At 58.4% G+C, this 26718-nt stretch overlaps 3 protein-coding genes across 9 annotated transcripts; 1 reads left to right on the top strand and 2 right to left on the bottom strand.

Moving 5' to 3' along the window:
- Positions 1 to 1198: 1198 nt before the first annotated feature.
- DALRD3 (DALR anticodon binding domain containing 3) lies at positions 1199 to 5439 on the bottom strand. 2 transcript variants are annotated; one of them, XM_061357256.1, is made up of 13 exons: positions 5116 to 5439; positions 4741 to 5030; positions 4381 to 4661; positions 4109 to 4167; positions 3884 to 4006; positions 3195 to 3265; positions 2811 to 2869; positions 2436 to 2518; positions 2227 to 2350; positions 2064 to 2122; positions 1860 to 1973; positions 1568 to 1636; positions 1199 to 1371 (listed from the first exon to the last, which is right to left on the bottom strand). In XM_061357256.1, exons 1-13 carry the CDS (start codon positions 5422 to 5424, stop codon positions 1252 to 1254), a joined length of 1761 nt encoding a protein of 586 aa, XP_061213240.1. In that variant the 5' UTR covers positions 5425 to 5439; the 3' UTR covers positions 1199 to 1251. The 2 variants fall into 2 exon arrangements, with proteins under 2 accessions (XP_061213240.1, XP_061213239.1); XM_061357255.1 differs by lacking the exon at positions 1568 to 1636 and having other exon boundaries at positions 5116 to 5301.
- A 1791-nt stretch (positions 5440 to 7230) lies between these two features.
- NDUFAF3 (NADH:ubiquinone oxidoreductase complex assembly factor 3) lies at positions 7231 to 9340 on the top strand. 3 transcript variants are annotated; one of them, XM_061357257.1, is made up of 5 exons: positions 7231 to 7537; positions 8383 to 8575; positions 8657 to 8723; positions 8944 to 9044; positions 9185 to 9340. In XM_061357257.1, exons 1-5 carry the CDS (start codon positions 7425 to 7427, stop codon positions 9311 to 9313), a joined length of 603 nt encoding a protein of 200 aa, XP_061213241.1. In that variant the 5' UTR covers positions 7231 to 7424; the 3' UTR covers positions 9314 to 9340. The 3 variants fall into 3 exon arrangements, with proteins under 3 accessions (XP_061213241.1, XP_061213242.1, XP_061213243.1); XM_061357258.1 differs by lacking the exon at positions 7231 to 7537 and adding an exon at positions 8076 to 8194; XM_061357259.1 differs by lacking the exon at positions 7231 to 7537 and adding an exon at positions 8109 to 8132.
- Positions 9341 to 10470: 1130 nt separating this feature from the next.
- Positions 10471 to 22432, bottom strand: IMPDH2 (inosine monophosphate dehydrogenase 2). 4 transcript variants are annotated; one of them, XR_009726109.1, is made up of 16 exons: positions 22290 to 22432; positions 22127 to 22175; positions 21921 to 22022; positions 21689 to 21763; positions 21159 to 21365; positions 18871 to 18958; positions 17823 to 18022; positions 16607 to 16697; positions 15839 to 15934; positions 14513 to 14584; positions 12280 to 12423; positions 11428 to 11572; positions 11200 to 11343; positions 10857 to 10940; positions 10585 to 10730; positions 10471 to 10549 (listed from the first exon to the last, which is right to left on the bottom strand). XR_009726109.1 is itself a non-coding variant. In XM_061357253.1 (15 exons), exons 1-15 carry the CDS (start codon positions 22385 to 22387, stop codon positions 10709 to 10711), a joined length of 1617 nt encoding a protein of 538 aa, XP_061213237.1. In that variant the 5' UTR covers positions 22388 to 22432; the 3' UTR covers positions 10471 to 10708. The 4 variants fall into 4 exon arrangements, 1 of the variants encoding a protein (XP_061213237.1); XR_009726110.1 differs by having other exon boundaries at positions 22130 to 22175; XR_009726111.1 differs by lacking the exon at positions 14513 to 14584.
- Between the last annotated feature and the right edge of the window lie 4286 nt (positions 22433 to 26718).

Below are 26718 nucleotides of genomic sequence, written 5' to 3'. Positions count from 1 at the left end.
CTACATGTCCTGGAGCAGAGGGCCCACATTGCCCATGTGATGGGGACCTGGGTGCTGCAGCTGGACCTGCTGCTCTCCACCTTGGTGGACCAGCACCGTGGCAGCATGGCTGGGGTGGGCTGGACAAGCTCAGCACAACCTTCTTCCCTGTGCCCGACCCGGCCGAGCTGGACTGCTGGGAGGTGATGGAGGCTGGTGGGGAGCGGTGGCTCTGTTGTGCGCTCTTGTGGGCAGGCACTGGAGATGCTGAGTGGCACAATTCCCCCTGAACCCCCTCCATCAGAACCTCCCCAGTAGTAGGGCAAGTGTGGCCCAATCAGTTCCCTGCACTGGTGCTGTGCACATCACTGCAGCCTCTGTCCCTGCCTCCATGCTGATGCGTCCTCTCCTGAGGGGACAGGTTTGCTTGGCTCCTTGGGGACAGTGCAGCCACATCTGGGGGACTCAAGGCTGGTGGTTTCAAGGGCAAAAGGAGAGGTAACCTCTCCTGGACAAGCTGCAGCTCCCCAGGTAATAATAAAGGAGGAGTGGGGTCATCAACCTGCCCTGCCCAGGAGTTCCTCCTCCCTAAAATATGAAGAACCAATGTCCAAGCTTTCCAGCCCTAATTCCATAGAGGAACATGCTCAGTAGGGTGCTGAGCCCTTGGATCTTGAGAGCAGCAGGAGGTCAAGACCAGGCAATGGTGCAGCACATGGCAGGCTGCAGCTCATGCTCTCTGAGACAGGGCCCTGTGGGACAGCCCTGACCCTTCAGGGCTGGTGCCTGTAGTGACACAAGTAGGATCCCTGATCCTTTGCAGCCCCACATGGGACATAGTGCTCTATTAGCCAGACATGCACACACACACCCACACATTTGGGATCAATAATATGTATTTGGGTTAGCGATTAACCTCGCCTAGGGCTCAGAATAACTGTGAGCCTCAGGAGCTCCCTGCCAGCATGAGGACCTTCAGGAAACAGTGGGGTGAAGCACAGTTGGTGTCTGACCTTGAGTGTGCCTTGTCCCCTGGGGCTGCTTCTCCCAGAATGCCCCAGTCTGGCCTGCGTGGCACCCCAAGATCTCCCTCCGCCGGCTGCACATGGCACTTGGGCCCATGTAGCCAAACCCCCAAACTGCAGGGGCTGAGGCATAGCTGCGTGTTCCTGTCCCACAGGAGGGCAGCCCCTCACTCTGCCAGGGAGAACGTTCCCAGTGGTGGGGTGTACCGATACCTGTCACACTGTGATGTGGCTTCCGAGGGGTGGCTCAGATCTGGCTGAGCGGTGGGAGGTGTAGCGTACCCAGCGTGCTGTGGAACACGTCCCGCACCGCTGCCAGCAGCTGCAGACGGGCAAACATCTGCTCAAGGAGGTGAGGGAACGGCTCCTGCAGGGACAAAGACAGGGACTTGGGGCTGGTGGCTGTATGGCTCCTCAACATGCTGGCCCTGGAGGCACTGCTGCCTTTGCACCCTTGAAGGGCTGGTGCAGGGCTGCATCGTGCTGTGGGCACCCTAATCCCTGTTCCCCACGGCTGCAATGCAGCTCCAGGAAGGACTGCAGGGCTGGGACACCCAACTCACTCCCAGGACGTGCACCCGGTTGTAGTAGGAGCTGAAATCCATGCTGAGCTGGATCAGGAACTTGCACACCTGCAAGCAAGACAGAGCTTCTGCTGGTATACTGGGGTCTAGCCAGTCGTAGGCCCTTCCCCACCCCAAGCACAGCAGAAGCAACCCCAGCGGTTCTGCAGTCTCTCCCCTTAGCATTATCCCTGTGTCACTGGTGAGCAGAACCCTGCCAGCATTTAGCCTTGCCCTGGGCTGGTGGGACTGTTGGAGCAGCACCCATGGGTGCTATGGCATGTGCACTTACTGCTTCTGTGTTGGCTGTGATCCGGATGCCTTTGGTGGGTGCAGGCAGCTGTGCTGCCTGCTGCAGGACTTCAGGGAAGGGCAGGAGGTAGTTGAAGAGCAGGAGCCATTCGCCCTGTGAAAGGATTGTGTCAGAGAGGGCTGGATACTCGCAGCCAGCAGCATCACCAGAGCTGGTCTGCACATTCCCCTTCGCAGCACTCACCTCTTCCCGGAGGCAGGAGAAGTTCAGCTCAGAGGGTGGTGGCAGAGGTGGGTACGTGCCTGGGAAGAAGGCGGGGAGCTGCTGTTGTGCCTGGAGGAGCCACGTGCCTCCAGGCGTGAAGAACAGCCCCGCAGTGGCTGTGAGGGCTGCAAGTGATGCTCACCCTGCTCCACAGCTCGCTGGAAGGTGTCGAAGAGCGTGGCCAGCCGGGCACAGTTGTACATCACGAAGGCGCCGCTCCTGGTTCCCTTGGTGGAGATGCTGCTGTCCTGAAGGTCCAGCGTGATCTGAGGGCAGAGCCAAGTCATAGTCCAGGCTGCACCTCTGCTTTGTGCAAGTGACGGGTTGTCTCTACGCAAACCGCCATCCTACCTGACTGCGGTGAGCAGTGCTGAGCATCTCGAACCTGATGGCAGCCGCTGTGAGAGTATTGATCACCTCAGTCCAGGCCTCATCTGTGGAGAACGCAGATGGCATCAGCACAGCTCACTCCATTCCCTTGTACCACCACACACAGCACCTAGGCAGGACCCCCTCTCCCAGGGCTAGGAAGCACCAGGGGAAGCTGGGTATCACCATACCAGCCCTGGCCCCCATCTGCAAGTGCTGCTCTGTGCTGTGGCAGGTTACACACCTTCCCCCAGGCACCACCAGCACTGGGTCCATCACGAAGGGGAGAGGGAACACTCACAGGAGCAGTAGAGATGGGGGTGGAGCAGTACCTGTGTTTAGAGCTGGAGTGCTCACCTTGTGCAAGCTCCCCATACTTCATCACAGAGGCTTTGTACATCTGGCGCTTTCGGAGCCTGGGAGGAAGAGAGACAGACACAGCTCACTCCAGGGTGGGTACCACCCTGCCCCACTGCGGCACCCAGCTCCTGCTGCTGCCTTTCCTACAGGCAGCACTGAGAGGGACAGAAGCAGCACTGCTGGAGGAGGACACTGGGACTGGGGCTGAGCACCTTCAGTCCTCTGAGACCACAAGAAGCAGACTAGAGGGACTGCACAGAACTCTCTGTGCTCACCAGCTTGCTCAGTGTGGCTGCCTGTGTGCCCACAGGGCCAGGCAAGAGCACAGGCAGCCTCAGCAGGTGAGCAGTACAGCAGACACCTTGCTACACACTGACTTACTGGAGGTACTGGTCTGCTCCAATGGGTGATGAGGGGTTTGTCACCTTCACTGGCCCACAGACGAGGTATTTCTGAAAGAGAGAGGCCAGGGCAGCAGTCAAGAGACTCCGAAGCTCCACAAAATGCAGTGCTGCCCTGGGCTAAAGCCAGCGCTGCTCCAGCTCTGTCAGCATCATAACTCTATATATTTTCACTGCAACAAACAAACAAAACTATGTGCCTGTAATTTAAAAGCACTCTCTAGAAGGCTGATGAAACTGAATTTTTCGTTACTGCGTGCCCTCTGATCTCGTATGTCAGTTGAGTGCTTATTCAGACAGCACAAACCACTGCAGAGAGTGCACTTCCTAGCCTTAATATGGGAGGAGTAATTTCCTGTAGTTCATAGGCTTTTATTATTGTGCATAAATGTTAGAAAGAATAATTAGTAATCAATTTTATGTATTTGAATGTTGGCAACTGGTGTTTTTTTCAGTCATTTTCTCATCTGTATTTTAGTGTCCAGTGTCATGCTTACTCATTAGAAACTTCAAAAGAATTATTAAAGTTTAAAAAAAGCACGAACAAAAACTTCTGCCATAGTTGGACTGGAAGGGACCTCAAAGCTCCTCTACTGCAGGCTCTGAAGGAGAGGCCAGCTGAGCACGGGGACGCTGAGGGTGCCAGTGAGGAGGTGGGAAGTTCCTCACCTGTAAAGCTGTGTGAGGTCCTGGATCCAGAATCCTCCAGAGCAGATCCAGCTGCTGCTGCTGGAATTCCTCCTCGCAGCTCACCACATGCACAATGCTGCAGCAACTCCCCTGGCCTCCAGCCTGTAGCAGAGCACAGCGGGGACCTCACATACTGTTGTTGCATGACAAGAAGGGAAGGATGCCTGGCAAGCAAGGGGCCTGCAGAGCTGAAGGGATACTCACTGTGCATTGCAGAGCAGCTTGCTGCAGCTCAGCCACAGACCGCAGCTTCCCCTCCGTCACTGCAAGAAGGAAGAACACTCAGAGTGGGACACGAGGGGTCATCCCATCCCAACATCCTGCACCACTGTCTCAACCCAAATCAAAGGGGAGGAAGAGGGAATTTCGACTAAACCCCTCTTATTTTCTACAAAAACTACTGAAAACAAGGGATCAAGCCTGTTCATAGCCCTTCACCCCTCACTGTCACACTGAGCTGCTGTACCGAAGCTTACCCAGAAGCACATCCAGATTGGGATCGTACCCCACCAGGCCCTGCTGCTCCACAAAGCCTTTTAGCTGCACCTTACAGATGACATCCGCGGGCAGCGCGGCTGCGCCCGGCCCCTGCCCGCAGCCTGCGGCACAAGGCACCCGGGCCAGCCCTCGCTTCAACGCCGAGACAGCATCAGAGAGGCCGGGGTCGGCGGGGCCGGCGGGCCAGTCAATGCGGAGCTGCCGCAGCACGTCCTGGCGCCCCTCCTCCGGGAGCGCGGGGACCAGGCGGACGTGGACCCTGCGGGAGAGGCACAGGCGGCCGCTGGCAGCGCGGGGCCGTGACGCGGGGTGGTGCGGGGCGAGGGGCAGGCACTCACCCCTGTGCGCGCAGCAGCTGCGCTAGGTGGTCGGCCAGCAGCAGAGGGCGGAGGTGTCGCGGCCGTGGGGCGCCGGGGCCGCGCAGGGCCGGGCAGTGCAGCACCACGGACGGGGACGGGGCCGGGGCCGGGGCCGGGGCAGGCGCGGAGCACAGCACCAGCAGCCGCCGGAAAGCCTCGGGCCGCTGCAACCGCACCTCCAACCCCGCCGGCGTCTGCTGCGCGCTGCTCACTGCCAACACGCCCGCGCCGCACAGCGACGTCACGAGCTCCACGACGTCCGCCGGCACCTATTGGGCCACGGGGCGGCGCGTCATCCCTCCGCTCGCATGTGACCACACCCCCCGCCGCCCCCCCCCCCCCGACGCCGCGTACCTGCCCGCCCGGGAAGGCGGCTCGGAGCGCGGCCCGCGGCGCCAGGAAGTCGCGGTGCCGCAGGTTGCGGGAGCTGCTCTCCTTCACCCACAGCGCGCCGGGGCGTCCCAGCGCTTCGTTCAGCGCCCGCAGCGTCGCCGCCACCCCCGGCCGGACCTCGCCCGACTCCATTGCAAACCGGGGCTGTACTTCTGCCGGAAGTACCTCTTGTTCGGCCGGAAGTGGCGTCACCGCCCCGCTCAGCCCCTCCGTGGCTGTCACTGGCGGCCGCCATGTTGAGCGCGGCGTGCGGCGCTGCCGAGCCGCCATCTTGGGTGCGGGTGGGTTGGACTCAGCACGGCGGCCATCTTGGGAGTAGCGAGCGCTGGGGGCCGCCATGATGAGTGCGGCTGGCAGCGCAGCGCCGCCATGATGTGTGTGGCGCGCAGCGGAGCACCGCACAGCCCCGGCACTGCTTCACCGCAGCACGGCCCGAGGCGGCTCCTGAGGGGAGGCCACTGAGGGCCCACCGGCACGGCCGATCACAGGGCTGGGGACGAGGAACTGCTCCTCGGCCTCCTCAGGGCGGCTCCTGCCCGTCCCCAGGCGCTGAGGGAGCCACAGGTGGGCAGGTAGCTCTGGATGGACCAAGGGTGTGAGGCACATCCAGGCCCCCGGTTCAGCCTCGCCACCCGTGAGCCCCGCAGGGGTGTGAGAGGGTGGTTGAGGAGCACCAGCACTCGGTGTAGTTCGATGCCGCAGCCAGGCTCTGCGCAGTGAGGATGAGCAGCTATGGGAGCATGGAGCTGCCCTCCCACCCCGCACATTAGCAAAAGTCATCAGCCCCAGCAGGAAGGAGGTGGAACCGATTAGATCGCTCCATTGCGGTCTTGATGACATCTGCAGAGCTGTGCGCCCACACTGCTGCCCAGCTCCGTGCACAGCGCACCCACAGCGGGGCTGTACCCCCCTATGGGGCTGCAGTCGAAGCCAGCTCTGGCCCGGGCACATGGACAGTGGCCCTGGCAGAGCCCCAGCCCCAGGTCACCGGTGGGGAGCGGGTATCCAGGAAGCACTGAACCCGCTGTGGCCGCAGCAGGGATCTCGTGTCCCGGGGACCTCCCTCCTGCCCTTCCTTTCCTGCCCTCCCCATGAGCATGGGGGGGCCGCTCTGCCCACAGGGCCCAAACCGGTTCCTCCAGGGCTCGTGTGCCCATGGGGGGGGCCATGGCGAGGGCAGATCCTGGCTCTGTTGGGAACACAGCAACAGCTCGTTATGGGGCACGGCCGTGTCCCCCCCGGTGGGGCCGTGCCATGGCGGGGTGCTCCCTGCACCACCCACAGCCAAGAGGTGATCTGAGAATCGCTGCTCACACCAGACCAACTGCTGACTGTCCGCAGGGCAGGAGCCACCCGGGACCCCTGCCCGGCCGGGGGGGATGCACTGGGAGCACGGTCAGACCTTGTGTTACCGTTCAGGCAAGAGCCGGGGGTCCCATGGGCAGCACACATAAAGCCCAGCAGCTCCACGGGGGGCTCTCGGAGGTGCCGAAAGAGCTTTGGACAGACACGACATCCCCGATGGCTCTGGCTGCCCGCTCAGCGGGAGTGATCGTGTCATTCCAAAGCCGTCTCTCTCCGGGGGACATCCCTGCCGGGAGCCAGGGGGGGTGGCAGCACCTCACGGGTGGCCACATCACACTGTGGGTTAGTCCCTAGGAAGCAAGCTGCTGTATTTAGCTATTAGGGGTATAGGACCACCAGAGACACTGGTGATCCCGGTGTCCCATAGAGGGGTTGGAGTGGGGCAAGCGGCTCTGGCACGGGGCAGCAGGCTGCGGGGCGAGGCAGGGGCGGCAGCGCTGGTAACGAAACCCCAGGGCAGCTGGGCACAGCGGGGACAGCTGCTTTTGGGATTCCGTTGCCCGCGCCAGCGCCACAAAGAGACGCATACGGGGGCCACAACCACGGCACCCTGACAGCGGGTCAAGGAGGGGAGAGAAGGCGACTTACCGCCGGGAACCGGAGCTGCACGGCAGCCGCAGCCAGGCCGGTTGTGGCTGTGGGCTGTGCCTCGGGCCGGGTGCCAAGGGGAGGGCGGCACGGCCGAGCCAAAAGGAAACTGCTCGGAACAAAGCTCCGGTGGGGCCGGAGCATCTGGTGCCAGCCCAGCGAACACCCCGCCGGGGCCCGGAAACACGAGATGGCCCCGAGGGAGGGCAGCGGCACCTGCGCGGCCCTCGGACACCCGCCACGGGGAAGTGAAACCGTGTGGGGAACCCCGCGGCTCCACGTGGTGCTCACAACCGAAGCGCTGCCCTTGCCCGGCCATGGGGTGGGGGGCTCCCCGATGCCTCCCCACCGCGGAGGCGGGAACGGTCCCATCGCCGACGCCGGGAGCTTCGCGGTGCTCGCCGCGGTGCGGCGGCTCCGGCTGGTCCCGGTGGGTGGCGCAGGGTGCGGGACGGGGCTCTCAGCCCCGGGGCAGCTCCCGGAGCCCGCGGTGCCGCACTGAGCGCAGCACGGAGGAAGCGGGACCGGCAGCCTGCGGAGCTGGGGCAGCGGCGGCTCGGGGGGGGAGTTTGTGCCGAGCCCCGGTCCCGCTCCCTCCCGCCGCCCAGGCCCGGCCGCTCCGCGGGGTGTCGGGGTCCCGGCACCGGGAGCCGCGCCGCTCCCCTCTCACCTCCGGTACAGCAGCCCGGCACAGTCCGCGGCCCTCCGGCCGCCAGCAAGCGGGACCCCCCGCGGTGCCCCCGCTACCCGCCCCGCCGCCGCTTTCGGTTTCGCTCCGCCGCCGCCCCCCGAGCGCACCACGGGGCGGTCCCGGTCCCGGGGGAGGGCGATGTTGGGGTGCTTGTGTGTCCCTCCCCCGGCGGGAGGGGGTGGCAGCCTCGGGGGGGTGGCCCCGGCCCCGCTCCCGCCCCCGGTGCCGCTGTCGCTGTCCCAGCCCAGCCAGCGCGGCCGGCGGCGGCCGCCAGGGGGCGCGCCGAGGAGGCGGGACCGCTGCTCGCGGTTCCGGTGGCGGTGCGGCCATGGCGGTGGCGGCGGCGGTAGCGGCGCGGCGGCTGCTGGGCCCCGCGGGGCGCCTGGCGGCGGGCGGGTACGGGACAGGGAGCGGCACCGGCACCGGGGCCATGGCGGCATCCCCAGGGCTGGGCCGCGGCATCGCGGTGGGGCCCCAGCGGCGCTGGACGCGGGGCTGCCGGAGGGTGACTGAGGGGTGACCCTGGGGCGTCTGTGGGGCTGGTCAGGGGTCGCACGTACCGGAGCCACCCGCCGTCCCCACAGGGTGCCGCACCGGGCTCACCGCCTCATCCCGTCGGACGATGAGATGTACCAGCGCACTCGTCTGACGGTGCTGGAGCGGGAGTCCCCCAACATCATGTTCATCGAGGGCTACAGCAGCCGCGGCTTCACCATCAACGGGGACGTGGTGGTGGGGCCCTGCGCCGTCCTGCCCCGCACCATCCTCCAGTGGAACGTGAGTGCGCGGCGGAGGGGCCGGGGCTGCGGGTGAGCGCCCCGGGCTCTGCCCCGCTCAGTGCTCGCCGCGTCCCCGCAGGTCGGCTCCTACAGGGACATCTCGCACGAGAGCCTGTCGCTGTTCCGGCTGCTGGAGCCCCATATCGGTACGTGGGGTGGCCGGCCCAGCCGCAGGGCCCTGACCGTGCTTTGGGTGATGGAGCTGCGCTTTCAGAGCCTTCTGCTCCGCAGCAGCGGCAGGAGGCACGCAGCGAAACGCGCTTCCCCCTCGTTTGTACCCTGTGGGAGCTGTTGGTCCCTGTGGGAATGGCAGGTCTGAGGCAGCCGGAGCGCAGCCCATTGCCGGTGGCCGTGTCCTGTTTGCAGAGATCCTGGTGCTGGGCACAGGAGACAGGGTGGAGCGGCTGCATCCAGCCATGCTGAAGCAGATGCGGGAGTGCGGGATCGCCGTGGAGGTGCAGGACACGGTAAGGAGGGTGCATGCGGAGCAGCACAGCGGGGGGGGGGGTGGTGGCCATGGGGACAAGGCAGGAGGTCGTGCACCTTGTGTGGAAGGGCTCCGTCTCCTGCCCGAGGGCTGCAGCTTTGCTCCCTTTCGATTTCACAGCCAAACGCCTGCGCAACCTTCAACTTCCTCACGAGTGAGAAGCGCATGGTGGCTGCGGGGCTCATCCCCCCGCGCACCACCTCCACGGGCGCATCAGGCGCTGCCTACGCGGTTCTGCCCCCTGCCTGAAGCCCCCTGAGCACCGCTGGAGAAACATCGGAGCTGCAGGTGGCTGCACACAGGAGCCTTGTGGAGTGCGTGGACTTGGCTCTGCCCTAAACCCCGGTTTCTCGCCCTCCTTGCCCAGCCTGGAGCATGGCACAAGGTATGAGCATTGCTGGCAGCAGAGCACGCAGAGCCCTGCTGTGCCCCGTGCCTTGGCATCGAGAACCCGCTGCCCCAGGGCAGAGTGGAGGTGCTGGGGTGAGCTGCACGCTCTGGGGCACATTTGGGGCTCCACGAGGAAAATACACGTTAACTGGGTGCACAAAGCAATCGCGTGGTGGTTCATGCGCTGTGGGATGGCTGCCTGGGCAGTGTGTGGCAACCAGGGCACGGCCAACACTGGTCACATACGGCTACCTCTGCAGGAAGGGGAAAGGCTGCAGCCCCCAGCCCTGGATCAGGCCACGGCAGGGTTCTGCCTGATGAGTGAGCTGTGCTAGCAAACGTTTGACAGGATTATGTTATAACTGAAGGCTCTGGTTTTAGCAGGTGTGAACCTAATTTGGCATCACTGTGCTGAGGAGTGATTGCTTTCAGTCAGCAACTTAAGAGACACAAAACATTGATCGTGAACAGGCGTTCTTCAGCTGGAGTGATGTTTGCATGTGTTTATATATAACACATATATATGGGGGGTGTTTCCTGAATAACATTGCTAGTAATAATAACTATTATAGGGATGTGGGGACAGTGTGGAATGCTTAGGGGGAAGAAACAAAGGGAGGAAGAAAGGTGGATTGGTGAAGACCAAGCATGTGAAAATACAGATCTAAGGGCCTGCTGCGTGTAAGTGGCTGCAGCAAGTGTGGGGACGTGAACACATGCATACACAAGCACTGATGTGCCCATCACTGCAGCAGCTGCCCAGGGCACAGGGGCTGCAGCAGCCTGTTGCTGCCAGCCCTGTAAAACCCATTTGCTCTCTTGCCCAACAGCCATTTGTGTTCTGCTCTCAGGAAGGGTTTTTTAAGCACCCTGCACTGCATTATCCACTGAGCACCATCCCCTCCTCAATCCCCCCTCACAGACCCTGTCCCTTCTGGGGGCTCCTGAGGATGCAGGAAGCGAAGGAGAGCACCAAGGGAGGAGGGGGCAGCACAGAAGGGAGAGGGGCTCGGGGCTGACACCCACTGCACAGCTTTTTCTCTTTTATTGTAAAACACGGCCAACCCGTGCAGGGCTCCAGGCCCAGCCCGGGGTCACAGCTCCCGGGCAGGGGCCAGGCCCTCCGGGGGGGATGAAGCAGCCAAAGGGATGTGGGGAGCTCCCGGCACCCGCAGAGCTCTGGTGCTGCTGCAGCAGGAGCAGCTCCCTCGGGGGGGGCGCAGGGCTGAGCGGCTCGATGACGGGTACAGACCTTCAGAACAGGCGCTTCTCGTACCTGCGAGGGGAGCAGCAAAGCAGAGCCCTTTCACTGACCCACCTCACCCAGGGCAAGGACAGAGCACAGCCGGGAACGGCTCCTGGCCTGAGTGCCCATGGAAGAGCCCTTGGCAGAAGCACTTACGAGTGGAGGCCGTGCACCCCTCCTTCCACCTGCGCGGACGTCGTCCTCTTCTCAAACTTCAGCTCTCCCGAGTACATCATGGCTCTGAGGGGAAGGACACTGATCACACAGCAGCCAGAGCCCAGGGAACACAGTGCCCTGGCACACGTTCAGCTGGAGTGGCTGCGATGAGAGACACTGGTTCTTCCTGTTGTAACCTGAACAGTGTTGGCTGTGCTAAGAACCAGGCAGGGTGAGGTAACCCCAACCTTTCCAGCCCAAGAGACCACGCTCCCGCATCCCTGGGGTTGGCAAAGCCATGACACCATGACCTAACCAGAGCACAGCGAGGGGAAGCACTCACCGGACTTGGGTTAGGCTCTTGGCACCAATATCCTGGCAGGAATGCTGGATCCCAGCAATCAGGTATGGAATGAATTTGTGGATAGAGCCCTTGTCCTGCACTGCACCGGAGACCCCCTGGGCCACTTTGATTTTGTCTGTCTCACTGGATGGGAGCACAAATCAACAAGTCTGTGAAATGGAAAAGCCCCAAAAGCTCTATCTGCTGCCCCAAAGCACCATCTCTTACCTGAAATACCGGTTCTGGCTGCCCAGGTTCTTGTCCATGGCATCTAGTGAGCCCATGCCACGGTATTTCTTCAGCCTAATTCCATCTGAGAAGAAGTACTCGCCTGGGGCCTCCGTGGTGGCAGCCAGGAGGGAGCCCATCATCACTGCACAAGAGAGCACCAAGAGCAGGGTGTCAGCAGCAGGCAGGCTGTAACCACAAAACCCCTGGGTCCCTTGGCACAGGACCCTGATAGACCCCTTATGCCCTGAGCCACCTGCAGGTATTTGTCCTCATGCCCAGAATCCTATGCCGTATGGAGACTTGTCCTAGGAGACTCCCGGCAATGTGCATGGAATCATAGAGTAGAATCCTACAACAGTTTGTGCTGGAAAGAGCCTTAAAGCTCCTCCAGTTCCAACCCCTGCCACAGGCAGGGACCCCTTCCACTGGAGCAGCTTGCTCCAAGCCCCTGTGTCCAACCTGGCCTTGAACACTGCCAGGGATGGGGCAGCCACAGCTTCTCTGGGCACCCTGTGCCAGCGCCTCAGCACCCTCACAGGGAAGAGCTTCTGCCTAAGAGCTCAGCTCAGTCTCCCCTCTGGCAGGTTCAAGCCATTCCCCTTGGCCTGTCCCTACAGGCCCTTGTCCCAAGCCCCTCTCCAGGTTTCCTGCAGCCCCTTTAGGCACTGGAGCTGCTCTAAGGTCTCCCCTTCAGGAGCCTTCTCTTCTCCAGGCTGACCCAGCCCAGCTCTCTCAGCCTGGCTCCAGAGCAGAGCTGATCCAGCCCTTGCAGCAGCTCCGTGCCCTCACTCCAACAGCTCCATGTCCCTCTCACTCAGCCATGGCCCCCGTGCCCGGTGCTCTGCTCACCCGTGGAGGCACCGAGCGCCAGAGCCTTTGCGATGTGCCCGACCGTCTGGATGCCGCCGTCCGCGATCACGGGGACACCGAACCTCCGGGCGTACTCGGACACCTTGTACACAGCCGTGGCCTGGGGACGGCCGCACGCCAGCACTGCGGGCAGAAGAGAGCAGGGACAGGGTCAGCTCTCGCCCCCCACCATGTCCCCTCCCCAGCAGGCCCGTCAGGCTCCCAGCACACGCATGCTCCAGCGCTCGGGAACGCACAAATCCCTGGATGCTCCTTCCCTAGGCTGAGTTGCAGGAGGCAGGGATGCCCAGGAGGTGCCTGCTGGGACATCCTCATGGCCCCTTCACTCCAAAACACTGTGGGTGATGTTGGGATTGGGGTCTTTGACCTAACGCCTGGGATCAGTCCCAGCTCATCCTGGTGCACAGCAGGCTTGTGGGAAGCTTGGGAAGGAAACGGAGCAGACTCCAAAAGCCCCTGTCCAGAGCATCCCTGGCACACGTCCCACCACTCACTCCCTCCAAGCAGTGCCAGATCCCATCTCCATGTACCCAGCACTGTATGAAGTGCTTCTTGCGTGGCAAGGCAGCTGGTTGGGAGAGAGCTGGTATGTATATATATGCATAGATATATATAGAGAGAGAGATATCTGCACGCACACACAAACACACATGCAGCAGTGGGAAAGGAAATGGGCAGGATGATTCCATGGCTTAGAGGAAATAATTTACGCTCCTGCTCTGCAGGGTAGCAGGATCCTGTCAGGTTCAGCTGCCCCACGGGAAAGGAGTTGTTAGCTGTGGATTTACCTGCTTTTCCCAGTCAGCACCAGTTAAGAGGCTTCCCGTTACACAGGGGAAAACCAGCACAGGGCACGTGTTTGTCAACCACAGGCATGCAACAACGCTGAGAGGAGCTTCTCTCCGGGTGACTTCCCTTCCCTGCAGTTAACTGGAAGCCTTTTCTCTGGTCATGGTTAGTCCAGTACGGCAAGTAAGGTTATGGCCATGCAGGATTAGTGAGCTTCAGGAGTGCTTTAGCCTGCCTGGCACCACAACACCCTGGCACAGGCTTGCCAAGGCTGGAGTCTGTGGTTGCTCTGTTCCCAGTGCTCAGCAGCAGCTGCTGAGAGAGGGCAGCCAGAGTCCAGAGCATGAGAGAACTGAGTTTAATGGACCAAAACTCAGCCTTAAGCTAAGGCTCAGCCAGGCAGGGAGAGTCTGCCAGTGGCAACGGGGATGCTCTGAGCCTTAAAGAGATGGTCTCGCTCGGTACCGCACTGCTAAAGCTGCAAAATGCTGCAGGGGAAGAGCTCTGTGGAGAGAAGCACTTGGGTTTGGAGCATACGGAGTCCAGGGGCTATGGGCCTGTGCCACAAACAGTGCAGGGCCTGCAGGACCTCGCAGGAGCAACCATGGAGACCAGCCCTTTAAGGAGCAGCTTGGCTTGGGGCTGCTGGGAGCATTGCACCACTCCCAGCGCCCAGCACCACAGCTGGAGCACAGGCTTCCAAAGCAGGGTTCAGAGCACACACACGCTGGGAGAGGGCCTGTCCTCCTTAGGGTGTCTGCAAAGGGTGCCCTACAGGATCACCTGCTAGAGAAAACCTTCTGGGATCTTCAACAGAAACCCCCTTCCCTTTGAGGTGCATCAGAACAAGGTGTAAAGGGCAGAACCCAGGGCTTGGGTAGCATCAGAGAAGGACAGAGCAGACAATGCTGCACCCTGTGCTGGGCAGGGGGAGAGCTCTTTCTCTCCACACGTCTACTAGAGAAAAGATGGGGTTCAGGTACCCACCTGCTATGGTACCAGCCACAGTTCAGTCCCTCTGTAACCCCAGGGGACGAGCTTCAAGTGAAGCTGAGCCAGTAACTGGGGCCAGTTCTCGAGCAGGATCAGGACTGCTCAGGGCTCACCTCCCAGCACTGGATCAGCAGGGCCATGCCCAGCTACAGATACAGAAGGTGCAGTCAGAAAGCCCCTTCATGCTCCTGTCTTTATTTTGGAGACAGGCCTGAGTGGCCTCTGCTTTGCCACACCAGAGCCTGCTTTAGGAATTCAGAAAGGCTTCTCAGCTTCCATTTCAGACTCAAAACCAGTATCCAAAGCCACAAAACCCCAAGTGCATCTACAGCTAAATTATTCTCAAACAAGCAGTAGGGCCATGTGCAGCCAAATCAGGGTCCTGCTTCAAGACATGTAATTAGGGTTGGGAACAGGGCAAGTGACTTACTATAGGTGCCCGTGACAGTAGAAGGGCATTTGGGGCTGTGGGACTTTAGGTCTGGAGGGATCTTTGGAGCAGCTAAACAAAAACAAACACACACATTTTAGAGACAGAAGAACAGCAGCAGAACAAAGGACCCCAGCAGTGACCTGCTACTGGCAGAGCACACGGTGTGGGACAGAGCTGACCCTGCAAACCCTTCCTAGCCCGAGCCAAGCCAGAGGCCACATCCTGCACAGCACGTGCTCACCCTGCCCCAGCAGCCATCCAGTGACCCCTAACCCAAAAGCCAGAGTTCTTGCCCTAAAAGGGACGAAACCCTGAGAAGCTGCAAGAGCGAGCTTTGCAATCGTGTCTCCTGTGAAGCACCACATTCTACCTGTGCCCTGTTCCTACTCCAGACCAGCACCCAACCCCACCTCCATGGCAGCCGGGAGAGGTGCTCTCTGGGGAGCTTCTCCTTGCTGCACAGTGGAACATGCCTCAGCAGGTCCCCTGCCTCAGAGCCAGAGTGGGACACACATGTGTCCTGGTTCTGCCCTGGCTAGAACCCCACAACCTCCCTGGAGAGGTCACCCGAGACAGGCCCCCCCTGCAGCCAGCGTCCCATGGCAGGCAAAGCAGGAGCACAGGTCCAGGGCTGCTCCACATGGAACTGGCAGAGCTAAAGCAGTGCCCTCAGCCACCAGCTTCCCTCTTCCTGCCTCCCACAGCAAGGGAACAGAGCAGAGAGGGGCTCTTCATGGGCTCAGCGCCTTGCACCTCCTCTCTACACCTCACCTGCTACGAGGCCTTTCTCCAGGCCCTCAGGACATCCCCCTCTGCCTCTAGCCACGGGTGACACAGCCCCTGCCCCACCAAAGCTCCAGATAACTGCAGACAACAGCCTGAAACCCCACCTTGGCCTGGAAATGGCAGAAAGGCATCCAGCCCAGCAGACTCGAGCATCACACACACTGCTGCCGGAGGGGAAGGGAGCACAGACAGCCCAATGCACCTCACCCATGGGCACGAGGATCCAGTAAAGCCCCTCTCCCTGCAGAGCTGCCCAGCAGCCCCGTCCCACACCGAGCCACAGCGTGGGCAAAGCCACACGTGCCGCAGCTGCTCCGCTCAGCCTCAGTCAGTACTGGGAAATGCCTTTGCTGCTGCTGCCACCCCAAAGGTTTGACCTGAGTGTTGGGAAATCCTGGATGAAGAGGGTGAAAGAGCTTGCTGCTGGACACTACCCTTGCAGTGGGTTAGATTCATCCCAGCTCTGCTGCTTTTCAGCACGGAGTCCCTATTGAACAGATGCCTTCAGCTATGTAGGAGACAGCTGACCTCTCTCACCTTCCTGCGTGATGCAGATGGAGCCACTGCCCATCCCGACTCTCAGGGCATCAACCCCTGCGTCGATGAGGTTCTTGGCCTGAGCAGCAGTCACAACTGTGGGGAGCAGAAACTGGTTTGAAGAGAGACAAGCAGACCTGCACACTGTGACACTGCTCTGCCCTGTGCTGCAAACACCCCCTGCATCACACAGGGCACCCGCCTGTGTCAGAGCCAGGCCAGGGTGTCCTCTGCTACCAGGCCTGTATGTGAAAGCAGAGGGAGTTTCTGTCCCCAGTTACTGTTTTAGGCTACTCTGCAACACGCTTACACCCAAAGGCTGAGGCAGCAGAGGTCACCTCATGGTGCCAAGCACCCTCTGGGCCACACCAGGCAGGGAAGGCAGAGCACAGGCTAACAGCAGCACCAGTAACACAGCAGCAGGACAAGGACAGAACTCTGCTGTCAAGAGGCAGGGAAAACTTCCATTAGTTTTCCACATTAAGCAATATTCATTATTATTATTATCCAAAATCTTAAAATGGGTGTGTAAAAGCTGATGTGTAACAGCTCCAGAGGACTGCACACACTGCTGTGGGGCATGTTTGCAGCTGTGGCAGCATCAAGGTACTGCCCTGTGCCTGCAGTGTTTGTGCTCTGTTCCACAAGGCAGAGGAAACCATTTTGACAGGCGTTTACCAAGAAAACTGCTTCACCCCCATCCCTGCAGCTCCCTCTAGGGCTAAGAAACAAATGATACTTAAAGACAAGTCTTGAACACATGCCTACCGTTTCCTCCAATAACTTGCAGGTTGGGGTATTTCTCCTTAATGTATTTTATCATATTGATCTGGAAGATGGAGTTCCCCTGAGAGGAATCCTGCAACAGAAAGAAAACTCATGTCAACCAGAATTTCTGCAGAAGACTGCAAATACAGCTTGGGAAGGGCCTCAGGTCCTCACTCTGCTTATCCAGGTCTCTGTAAGCTGGCTACGCTGGCAAAATGATTCCCAAATGGAGCACAGAACCAGGGGAGAAACTACTGCCAAGACAATAATGCACCTTCCCTGTGCAGGGCAGTTTCTCATAAAGACTTCAGTAATATCATTCATGTTTAAACCCTGTGGCTTGTACAGGACTCAAGAAGCAGCACATCTGCTTTGGCTAAGAACCGTCTGGCTCCACCACCAGCCCTGTCACAAAGTGCAGGTGAAGTGAATGTTCCTTGTGGAATCCAGACGGGCTCAAGGGGAGCTGCTGTGATACCAGATGTGGACCATGGAGCACTCAGGCCTCTGATCTCCATGACCCTGACAACTCACTGAGTGTGTTAAACACGCAGAGCTGTCCAGCCATGCCCTCAGAGCAAGGCAACAATCAGTGGGAAACAATGTGCAAGTACAGGCAGTGATGCTGTGCCCGAAAGCTTTACAGGCCAGGAGGGGAGAGCAGCAGAGCAGCTCGGGGCTGACTGCCCCTGAACATCAGGGGTAAAGAGGACAACACGGTACCAAACAGCAAACTGCTCAAGGGAAACTGTAAGAAGCCGAATATTCAGAACTAGTTGGGAACATGAGAGATGATGGGGACAGACTGCAAGAAGCTTCATAGAAGCTCAAGGCCAGGTTGGACACAGGGGCTTGGAGCAAGCTGCTCCAGTGGAAGGGGTCCCTGCCCGTAGCAGGGGGTTGGAACTGGATGAGCTTTAAGGGCCCTTCCACCCCAGATTCAGGGCTTTGAAGCACCTCACATACTGCCTCAAGGTCAAATACGTTCCTAGGCATGAGGAATCCCTCTTATCTGAGGACTCCAACCTGAACAAGGCTGGAAGGGTCACAAACTGCCACGTTCTAACACATAATTACATATTCTAACTGTAATGAAGACAGCAAGAGCCATGCTGCTGCCCCACGGTCAGAAAGATCCATTCAACCTGGATCCTCAGCCCACAAAGACAGCCCCCCCACCCCACCCCAGGCCAATGTGACACCCAAGGGTGCTCACCAGCACTACAGCATCCACACCAGCCTGCACCAGGAGGTCCAGCCGATACTTGTCATCTTCGTGTGTCCCGATAGCAGCACCACAGAGCAGCTGCTTCTTGGAGTCCTTCGAAGCCAGCGGGTAATCCCTGTTCTTCTTGAGATCGGTGCGGGCAATGATGGCCACCAGCTCGTCATCTTCATTAACAATTGGCAGCTTGCCTTGAATCAAACACAGAGCATCACTGCAGCAGACACGTATCAGCCCTGCGGCACACCAGGAGCACCAGCATCAGCTGGTGCAAGGTGGGCACTCAGAGGTATGTGTGTGTGTGGTAGCCAGTCTTGCCTGGCCACGGATGGCAGCAAGCCTGGGTCAGGTAACAGAGCCCGGGGCTTGCAGGACTGGAGGATTCAGTGTTACTGACCACAGAAAACGTGCACCTTTCATAACAATTAGACCCATGACACTGTTGAAAGTCAAACTGCTAAACCCTAACAGAGCTGCCAAACTGGGCAGGCCAGGCCACAGGATGGAAGGTGTGCGGCTGGACAAGCAGGCGCTCTGTAGCTCCAGGGCTGCCAGGTATCCCTCAGCTTCAAACAGAGCCGAGATGAACGCATGTGGCCTCTGTACCCTGGCACTGTCCTCTCCTCGTGCTGGAACACAGCCCTCCCGTGTTCCACCCGCACACAGACACGTGTCCGAATCCCTGCTGCTTCCCCCAGCCCAGCACTTCCACAGCTCTCCCTGGATGCAGACAGGGACTCTTCATGAGGGACTGCAGCAACAGGACAAGGGGTGATGGGTTTAAACTGAAACAGGGGAAGCTCACGTTGGATATAATGAAGAATTTCTTCCCTGTGAGGGTGCTGAGGCGCTGGCATAGGGCGCCCAGAGCAGTGGTAAATGCTCCATCCCTGGCAGTGTTCAAGGCCAGGCGGGACAGAGCAACATGGCCTAGGGTTAGGCGTCACTGCCCATGGCAGGGGGTTGGAACTGGATGATCTTAACATTCCCTCCAAGCCAGCCCCTTCCATGTTCTCTGATCACAGGCATCCTCAGGTACCTTTTTTACTCCTCTGCAGAATTTCATTTGCCTCTTTCAGCATCACACCAGCCGGGGCCACCACCAGATCCTCCCGCTTCGTCATGATCTGGTGGGAGGGAGAAGAGAATAGAAGTCACAAGAACTCCTTCGCTCTGCTCCAAGAATACCAACCCCCTGTGCCCACGGGGAGCGCTGCCATGTGCCAGTGCTCTGCAGACAAAGGAGCCCACAGCGCAGCAACACGCCTCCAGGAACACAGAGGAACAGCCTCCAGCATGCGAGCAGCCCCCGTGCCCATCGGTGCAGTGAAGAGAGGAGATGGCAGAGGGCCTCAGCAAGCCGAGGCGAGCACTGAGCAGCAAGGGACATCTCTCAGATGACCCTTGTTTGGGAGGTCACCCAACGAGCCCTCCCTTTTAATAGAGCACAGGCAAATAAGGGATGGAGACAGGGCCACAGTCCCGTGCTCTGGCAGAAATGCTACCCCCAAGCTTGTTTTCAGGCAGCACAGGGTTTGGAAGGGCCCTGCCCAGAATAACCCATTGCTGCTGCTGGCAAGGTCAGCGGGGCAGGAGTCACTTCAGTCCAAACAAACACGCTCACCCTGAGAAACAGGCACTAAAATACAGCAGGGGGCAACAGAGCTGGAACACTGGGACAGCTGATGTGACAGGGGAATGAATGGCTTGAATCTGCCACAGGGGAGACTGAGCTGAGCTCTTAGGCAGAAGCTCTTCCCTGTGAGGGTGCTGGGGCGCTGGCACAGGGTGCCCAGAGAAGCTGTGGCTGCCCCATCCCTGGCAGTGCTCAAGGCCAGGTTGGACACAGGGGCTTGGAGCAAGCTGCTCCAGTGGAAGGGGTCCCTGCCCGTGGCAGGGGTTGGAGCTGGAGGAGCTTTAAGGTCCCTTCCAAACTAAACCAGGCTGGGATTCTATGAAAAAACCTCACGCCCGGTGAGGAACACAAATCCCCACCCCTGCAGACAGTGACACAGCCCCAGGACATGCCTCAAGCAGGAGGCTTGACAAGAGATGTGGGGGCCCCTTCCTACCCGTACTGTCTGTTCTGCCATCACAAAGCTCACACGGGATGTTCTCATCAAAGGCTACTCAAGAAGGCCAAGCAACGCTAAAAGGGAACACGAACCCTCAAGGAAGGTCGGTAAGTTGCACACAACAAAGAAAATAGGGAACATTTCAGTTCTTTATACCATAAGAACAGACATTTTGCAGCAGGACAGAGGTTCACCCTGCCTGCACCCACCCAAACCTGTCTGTGACAGAACCCACAGCTCAGGGAAAGCCTGAAGCATCACAGACACATCCCAACACACTCCCTACGCCAGTGGGGTCCATGAGCTTTCCCAGCTACAGGAAACCTGTGGATGGCAATGAAAGGCTCAGCAGGATGAGTGCTGGGCAGCGAGTGTGGAGAGCTACGGATCATTCCTTTCCTTGGCTTTGTCTGGTGACAGCAGCAAGCTTCCAGCTGCGCAGAGCAGAATGATCCACATAGAGCGTGAGAGGAGATTCTTCTCCTGCTCTTCTGAATGGGCCAGCATGGCTTCAAAGGGCCATGTGCACTTTTGTAACCTACTCCTGGTTTAAGATTCCCGTTGCAGGTATTTATAGGTGGCTTCAAACTAAAGAGGGATGAGCATGTGACAGCAGGTTTGGTCAGCAAGAGCTAAAAACAGCTGTGAGTCAAGAGCAGAGCCTGGGCAAGAGGCACTGGGGATGTAACCTGACAGTGCTGCAGAGCTACAGTTACAGGGCTCGTAACCCGAGTTGTGTGACATGAATCAACATCAGCATCCCAGAGATCACTCTCCTGTACGAGGGGGGTTTGACGGAGTAGCATTATAAAGGCTAAACTGCCAGCCTCCAGGTTCAAGGGGTTATTTTAAAGAGCAACATGAGGCATACAGGTCAGCCCAGTAAAGAGCCAGCAGCACTTGGAGTGTAGCTGGGCACAACACAGCTGCTACAGCCTCAGCCAGCACCCACACCACATGGGATCACAGCAGCAGCCAGGCACACCAGCAATTACTCAGAGAACCAGCTGTAGAGAGGAAGCTTCTACAACACTGAAACATAACCCTGAAGGAGGAGTCATGCAGGTGCCAACTGCATGGCCACGCTCCTGCATCTGCGCTGCAGGAGCCGCAAGGAGGGCGACAACGAGATGCTCTCCCTTGGAAACAGTTAAAAGATGGACCTGCAGAGCTGACATGGAGCTGCTCCCATGCACCTGCCCTCCTCCTTATCACACCCCACACCATCAGGTGCTCACAGGCCCCCTCTCACCTCGCCCAGAGGCAAGTCGTGCTCTGACTCTTTCAGGAAATCGATGTCTCGAGATGAGATGATCCCAACCAGCTTCCCCCCCATCTTCCCGTTGTCCGTGATGGGAATCCCGCAGAATCCGTGCCGAGCCTTTGCTTCAAACACGTCCCGCACTCGGTCGTTGGGGCTCAGCACCACGGGGTCTGTGATGAAGCCTTGCTCGTATTTCTGAAAAGCAGCAGATGCAGCAGCCAGGCCAAGGAGAGCAAAGGGCTGCAACCAACCAGGATGGCTCCCAAACCAGCGCCAAGGCTCTCACAAGCAGCGTCTGATGCCCAACAGTTCCCTCCTTCCCGGAATGATGGGGAATATTCCCACACCAGGATGCCTGGCAGCACCCACATCCCTGGCTGGGCATGGACAGCACCTAACACACAACCCCAGAGTCCTGGGCAAGCAACCACAGCATCACCGCGCCCTCTCACAGCTCCTCCTGTATCCCCAAACCCAGGTCTCACCTCACCCTGTGGAGCTGCCATGCGGTCACTCACCTTCACCTTGCGCACCTCGTTGGCCTGGAACTCGGGGGTGCAGTTGTGGTGGATGAACCCGATTCCCCCGGTGAGCTGGAACACAAACCGGGCTGTGAACCGCTGCGGAACCCACCCAGCCCTCACCGGGGGGACCAGTGCCAGGTGAGAACGGACCCGCCTGTGCTTCAGGCCGCGTTCCGACGTCCCCCGCCCCGGTTAACGGCGGCAGGCGGCGCCGGGCCGCACTCACCGCCATGGCGATGGCCATCCCGGCCTCGGTGACCGTGTCCATCGGGGACGACACCAGCGGCGTTTTCAGCGTGATCCGCTTGGTCAGCGCCGAGGTCAGGTCCTGGCAGGGAGGAGGCAGGCGGGTCAGCACCGAGCACCGAGCACCGAGCACCGAGCACCGAGCCCCGCGCCCGCCCCTCCCCGCGCCGCTGCCCCGCCACTCACCACCTGGTCCGCCGTGAAGTCGATGTACCCCGGGAGGATGAGGAAATCACTGCGGGACAGGGAGAAACAACGGGAGCCGCGTCAGCGACCGCACCGGGCCCCCCAACCCCGCACCCCGGGCCTCCAGCCCCGCGGCCCGGCCCCGGTTGGCGGCGCCCCTCACTTGTAGGTGAGCCCATCTCCGCAGCTGAAGAGCTGCTGCGCCGTCAGCCCGTCGTCGGGCACGTAGCCGGTGCCGCCGCTGATGAGGTAGTCCGCCATGCTGGCCCCCCCCCGCCGCGTGCCCGCCCCGGCCGCGCGCGCGCACCGACGGCGGCCGCGAGGGATCACGGACCGCCCACCCAGCGAGAGGGAGAGAGCGCGGCCCAGAGCGGCCCACCAGCAAGCAGACCAGCGCTGAGATCGCCCCCTGTTGGTCTGGAGGAACCGGTGCCGGGGGTGACCTCCCCCGGTGTGGGCCCCCTTCACCCCGGTACAGCCCCGTTAACGCGCTGCCCGGCTTGGCCCGTGCGTGGGAAAGCGTCTAAACGCGACCATAGGCGGGTGGTGTGCGCGGAAACACGGGCCGATGGGGGCTCAGCAGCTGGCACAAGGGTGGTCAATAGCCAGCAATGAGGATCCACAACGCTGCTTAGAACGTTAAGGCAAGGAACCGGTACAACCCTGTTGTGATCACTGTGGATGCCAGCACCAAACCCGTCTCCATCTCCTCCCCGCAGCCACACACGAACAGCTCTCATCGTTACACTACAGTGAACGTTGCAGGGTTTCAAGGCTTGTTCCCTGCCAAGGCTGCATTTCACCCTGGTGTTACCTCTTTACATAACTCCTGGCTTGATGCTCAGCTAAGAGCTGGTTTCACCCATCCGGACCCAAACCTCCTGTCACCTGCAGCTCGCTGGGGCCAGGGAGATGTACGAAAACCTCTGTCCTTTGCACAAAAGGAGGCACTCGGGCTCACAGCACCAACAGTGTAGGGCTGTGACAGGTTCAGCAGAACAGGAGGCATCGTGCCAGAGCAGGATCATTTTAACAGGTCTCTCTACCCCTTATTTTAAACAAGGGCAGCACTAACAAAGGTTTGCTCAGCCTACCTAGGAGGCACACACCGACCTCGGCTGTTAGGCTAAAGCGCAGCAGTAAAACAGGTTGGGTTCTGTTCCAAGAGAAACACCAGGCGAAGTTTAATGGATCTCAAAGAGACTACAACGAAGGCTGCAGGGAAAAAAACATTTTATTTCCAAGCAGATTACAAAGAGCAGAGAATATAAGAGTAAAATTAAATTAAAAAAATAGTTGAGTGCATCTCTTTAAAATGATTTGTAGTGTGAGTTACTCACGGGGCAAAGCTACTGGAGAGTTCTGAAGGTCACTTTGCAGGATGCCAATCACATGTGCTGTTTAGACCAGGGTCAACACAGGAGGGACAGACAAGACGTGTTTTGCATATAGGCTGCACACTCATGGTCAAGCGAGGCTCTGGGCTGCAACTGGACCCTGCCTGTCCCACGCATCCCCTCCACCTCGAGGGCCCTCAAGTTCTAGGCGCAGTTTATTACTGCTCTAAGTGGGGTCAAATCTGCCTCCCCCTTCTGATGGGCTCAAAGGAGAATGGACAGGGAGGCAAGTGTGGCTGCCATGCATGAGGTTATACAGGGAAAGGGACTGCAGTGCTGAGCTGGGCTTCAGCCACACAAGGAAGGGAAGAGACAAGTAGGCGACAGGGCAAGTACTTCAGGGGTGTTGGGGCAGTGCGCCAGTGAGAGTGCTGGAAGATGTGAGATGCTCCTTAAGGTAGGAAGATGCTCGAGCTGAGAGTGCTCTTCCCTAAGCATTGGCACCATGAAACAGAATGGGCTGAAGCATCAGGATAAGGTACGTTCCCTGTAGTGAAGAGGAGCAGCTGCAGCAAGAAGATGGCGAGAAAAGCACCATGTAGGGTGGAAGACGATTTGCATCTCACTTCAACAGTGATTCAAGAGGCCAAATGCTAATTGCACTAATAAACTTCAGATGAGAATGCCGGTTGGTTGGACTGCAAGAGTTGATCAGTGTCTAGCAAGAGGATGATCAACTACAGCATCAGCAAGTCCTCCACCTCCTGAATACTCAGAGGGCTCTTTTCTGCCATGGCTGGATCTGTTCTGGTCACAGCACAGGAGGCGTGAAGGTGGAACAATCCCTTCTGTGTGCACCAAGGCAGACCATAGCCCTGATGCAGCTGAGAATGAGACTGTCCTTAACTTCTGCTCAAGAAGCAACAGCACACAAGAGGATTCCTATTTAGGGCTCAGATTTAAGTCTTTTTTTCCTTGGTCCAAGGCAGTAGTTCAGGAACTACTTCAGACCTTGTGTCCCATCTAAAATCCAGATCTCTAGGAGTGAGGCAGCCAACAGATGAGAGCCCTATGAAGTTATTTAGGCCATTCCCTTTACTCACAACCCTACGTCAGAGTACAAAGCCACTCTCCAGTCTGCTCTCTGCTGCTTCAGCCATTACCACTTAAACTGAACAAACATCTAATGGTGCCATGAACAAGTGTGTAAGCAGCTATGAGTTCTCTTAGGAAAGCAAGGCTGTTAGTGCCAAGAGATCAGACAGCCCACAGGTCTCATGTCAGGTGAGGTGCTTTACAATAGCCAGTCATGCCCCGCCTCCTATGGTTCTTTTCACATTACAGGGACAAGGTGGGCACAGATGGACACCACCAAGGCAGGGTCTCTAGCTTGACTTCTCAGCTTTAGTTATGCAGAGATCATTTTCAGCCTGTCTCATTCAAGGCAGAGGGCACAGAGTTCCTGTTTAATACATACACGTACAGGAGCTAGCGGTTTGGCACTCTGGGAGCCGACGGGAATGCCCTTAAAGCAGCAGTCAAGCTGGATATAGGAAAGTGTTAAAAAGCTATTTTACATGTTTGGCTGGGAACACGTCCCAGAACTTGGATAGCAACCCTAAGCCACAGCACTCTTCTGTGCTACTCTGGGCACATCTTCCTATGAGCCCCTACAAGTGAGCAGATCATGTTCTTCGCTATCAAAGAACATAATAGGTATATTCTAGAAATACTGTACCTCTTAAACCAGCTCCAGAGAGCCAGACTAGAAGCCAGGTCCAGGAAAACAATCCCTAAGTCACAGTATATCGATTGTCTCTAAAAATAGGGAATGAAGTGAACACGGTGGACGTTCTGATGAGACAGTACAGCAGTCTACTTCCACATCAGCAAATCCCTTGCCTGTGTATGTCTGGACAATGAGAAATGGAAACACTTCATTTTTTCAGGACAAAACCAACCATCAGATGATCTCCAGAGCTCACCACGTGCCAAGTTCTTACACGGTACAAGATCGAGGAGAACTCTTCCCCTACAAAGAGTGTGGATCATCTGCAGTTCAGGGCAGTAAGGGAAGTGCACACGCCAGAATTTCAAGGTAACATGGAATTCTGTTTCCCCAGAAGGCTCAGTGGAGGTGTCTGTCAGTTCACCCCTAAGCTGGAACTGCCCTAATGTTCTGTCAAGTGAATTGAGCTTCTGTCAATTTTTAGAGTAAGAGGCAACTCCCAAGGGCACCTAATGAAGCAACTTGTACACTGGGCATATGGCAGATGACTTCAACACCATTCCTGATGTAGACAGGATGCATGCTCACGCTGAGGTGTGGGAATGCTGGATATATGGAATAGCTCCCCATGCAGTGCTGCACAGCTGCCTGCAGTCTCTCACATCTTTGCAACTCTGTTCAGAGGACAAGTTGCCCAGAAGAATGAGATACCCAATCTGTGCAGGCCTGATGGGCATCCCAGGCAACAAGCACACTCAGCTGCTTGGAACTTGCCCCTAACCATGTCCTTAAATACTTAACTAGGGCCAGGGATGGACATTGCAGTCACTAAGATACAGCAAAGGGATTAGAGGCTTCTGACAGCTGAAGCAGCTTTAGCAGCCTCAACAGCCACCCTAACAGGGGCAACCGCTGGCTCCCAGTGGCTGAACTGAGCTGAGTCGAGTTCCCAGCACTACACACCAGCCAAGCACCACCTTCCCAACTCATCCACTGGGATCTGGGCACCAACCCCAGACTGTTTTCCCCCTGGCATAACAAGGAGCAGACACTGAGCTAAGAGCCTACTTCAGAGTGCAAGCATTCGTGAACAACAGAGCACTGCCACTTCACCTCTCTGCACCTACTTGAGCACAGAGCCCTACTCAGGGAGCAAACTGCCAACCAGCTCAAGCACAGCTGCTTCCTCGTGAGCACCAGTGTCAATATGAAGCTTCAGAGGCTCAAGTCTCTCCGTCTGCACACCTCAACACTGCTCAAGAGCACAAAGACAGGGAACACTGTGGCTACTCTCAACATTTACACTGACAGAGGACAGACCTTCTTTCTCAATACAGGTGCTGGCCAACACAAGCTTCAGAAAAACTGCTTGCCTGTACACAAGTTTAAGTCCTTTTACTGTAATATATATTTAAATATGCATCTATATATTTTGGACCAGGGAAAGGACATGAGATGGAGAAGCAGGGAAGACAAGCTCAAGAAGCAGAATCATCTCTCCACATCCGAGAAGCTGGTGGCACAAA

The sequence above is a fragment of the Neopsephotus bourkii genome, unplaced genomic scaffold, assembly GCF_033783945.1.
Source record: "Neopsephotus bourkii isolate Nb327-2 ecotype Australia unplaced genomic scaffold, CSIRO-AGI_Nbou_v1 NB_887, whole genome shotgun sequence".
Classification (NCBI taxonomy): Eukaryota; Metazoa; Chordata; class Aves; order Psittaciformes; family Psittacidae; genus Neopsephotus; species Neopsephotus bourkii.
This window is presented reverse-complemented; position numbering and strand designations above follow the sequence as displayed.

What these genes read in the sequence shown, in the direction of transcription:
- IMPDH2 (XM_061357253.1), bottom strand. Translation starts at nt 22,387, where the DNA reads ATGGCGGACTACCTCATCAGCGGCGGCACCGGCTACGTGCCCGACGAC. An exon ending in GCAAGTTATTGGAGGAAACG is followed by an intron (nt 15,935 to 16,606) that starts GTAGGCATGTGT and finishes TGCTCCCCACAG; the next exon opens with TTGTGACTGCTGCTCAGGCC. An exon ending in AAGAGCCTAACCCAAGTCCG is followed by an intron (nt 10,941 to 11,199) that starts GTGAGTGCTTCC and finishes CCTTCCCCTCAG; the next exon opens with AGCCATGATGTACTCGGGAG.
- NDUFAF3 (XM_061357257.1), top strand. Translation starts at nt 7,425, where the DNA reads ATGGGGTGGGGGGCTCCCCGATGCCTCCCCACCGCGGAGGCGGGAACG. An exon ending in GGCGGCTCCGGCTGGTCCCG is followed by an intron (nt 7,538 to 8,382) that starts GTGGGTGGCGCA and finishes CCGTCCCCACAG; the next exon opens with GGTGCCGCACCGGGCTCACC. An exon ending in CCGTGGAGGTGCAGGACACG is followed by an intron (nt 9,045 to 9,184) that starts GTAAGGAGGGTG and finishes TCGATTTCACAG; the next exon opens with CCAAACGCCTGCGCAACCTT.
- DALRD3 (XM_061357256.1), bottom strand. Translation starts at nt 5,424, where the DNA reads ATGGCGGCTCGGCAGCGCCGCACGCCGCGCTCAACATGGCGGCCGCCA. An exon ending in CCAGCGAGCTGTGGAGCAGG is followed by an intron (nt 2,123 to 2,226) that starts GTGAGCATCACT and finishes CCTTCTTCCCAG; the next exon opens with GCACGTACCCACCTCTGCCA. An exon ending in TCTCCTGCCTCCGGGAAGAG is followed by an intron (nt 1,974 to 2,063) that starts GTGAGTGCTGCG and finishes ATCCTTTCACAG; the next exon opens with GGCGAATGGCTCCTGCTCTT.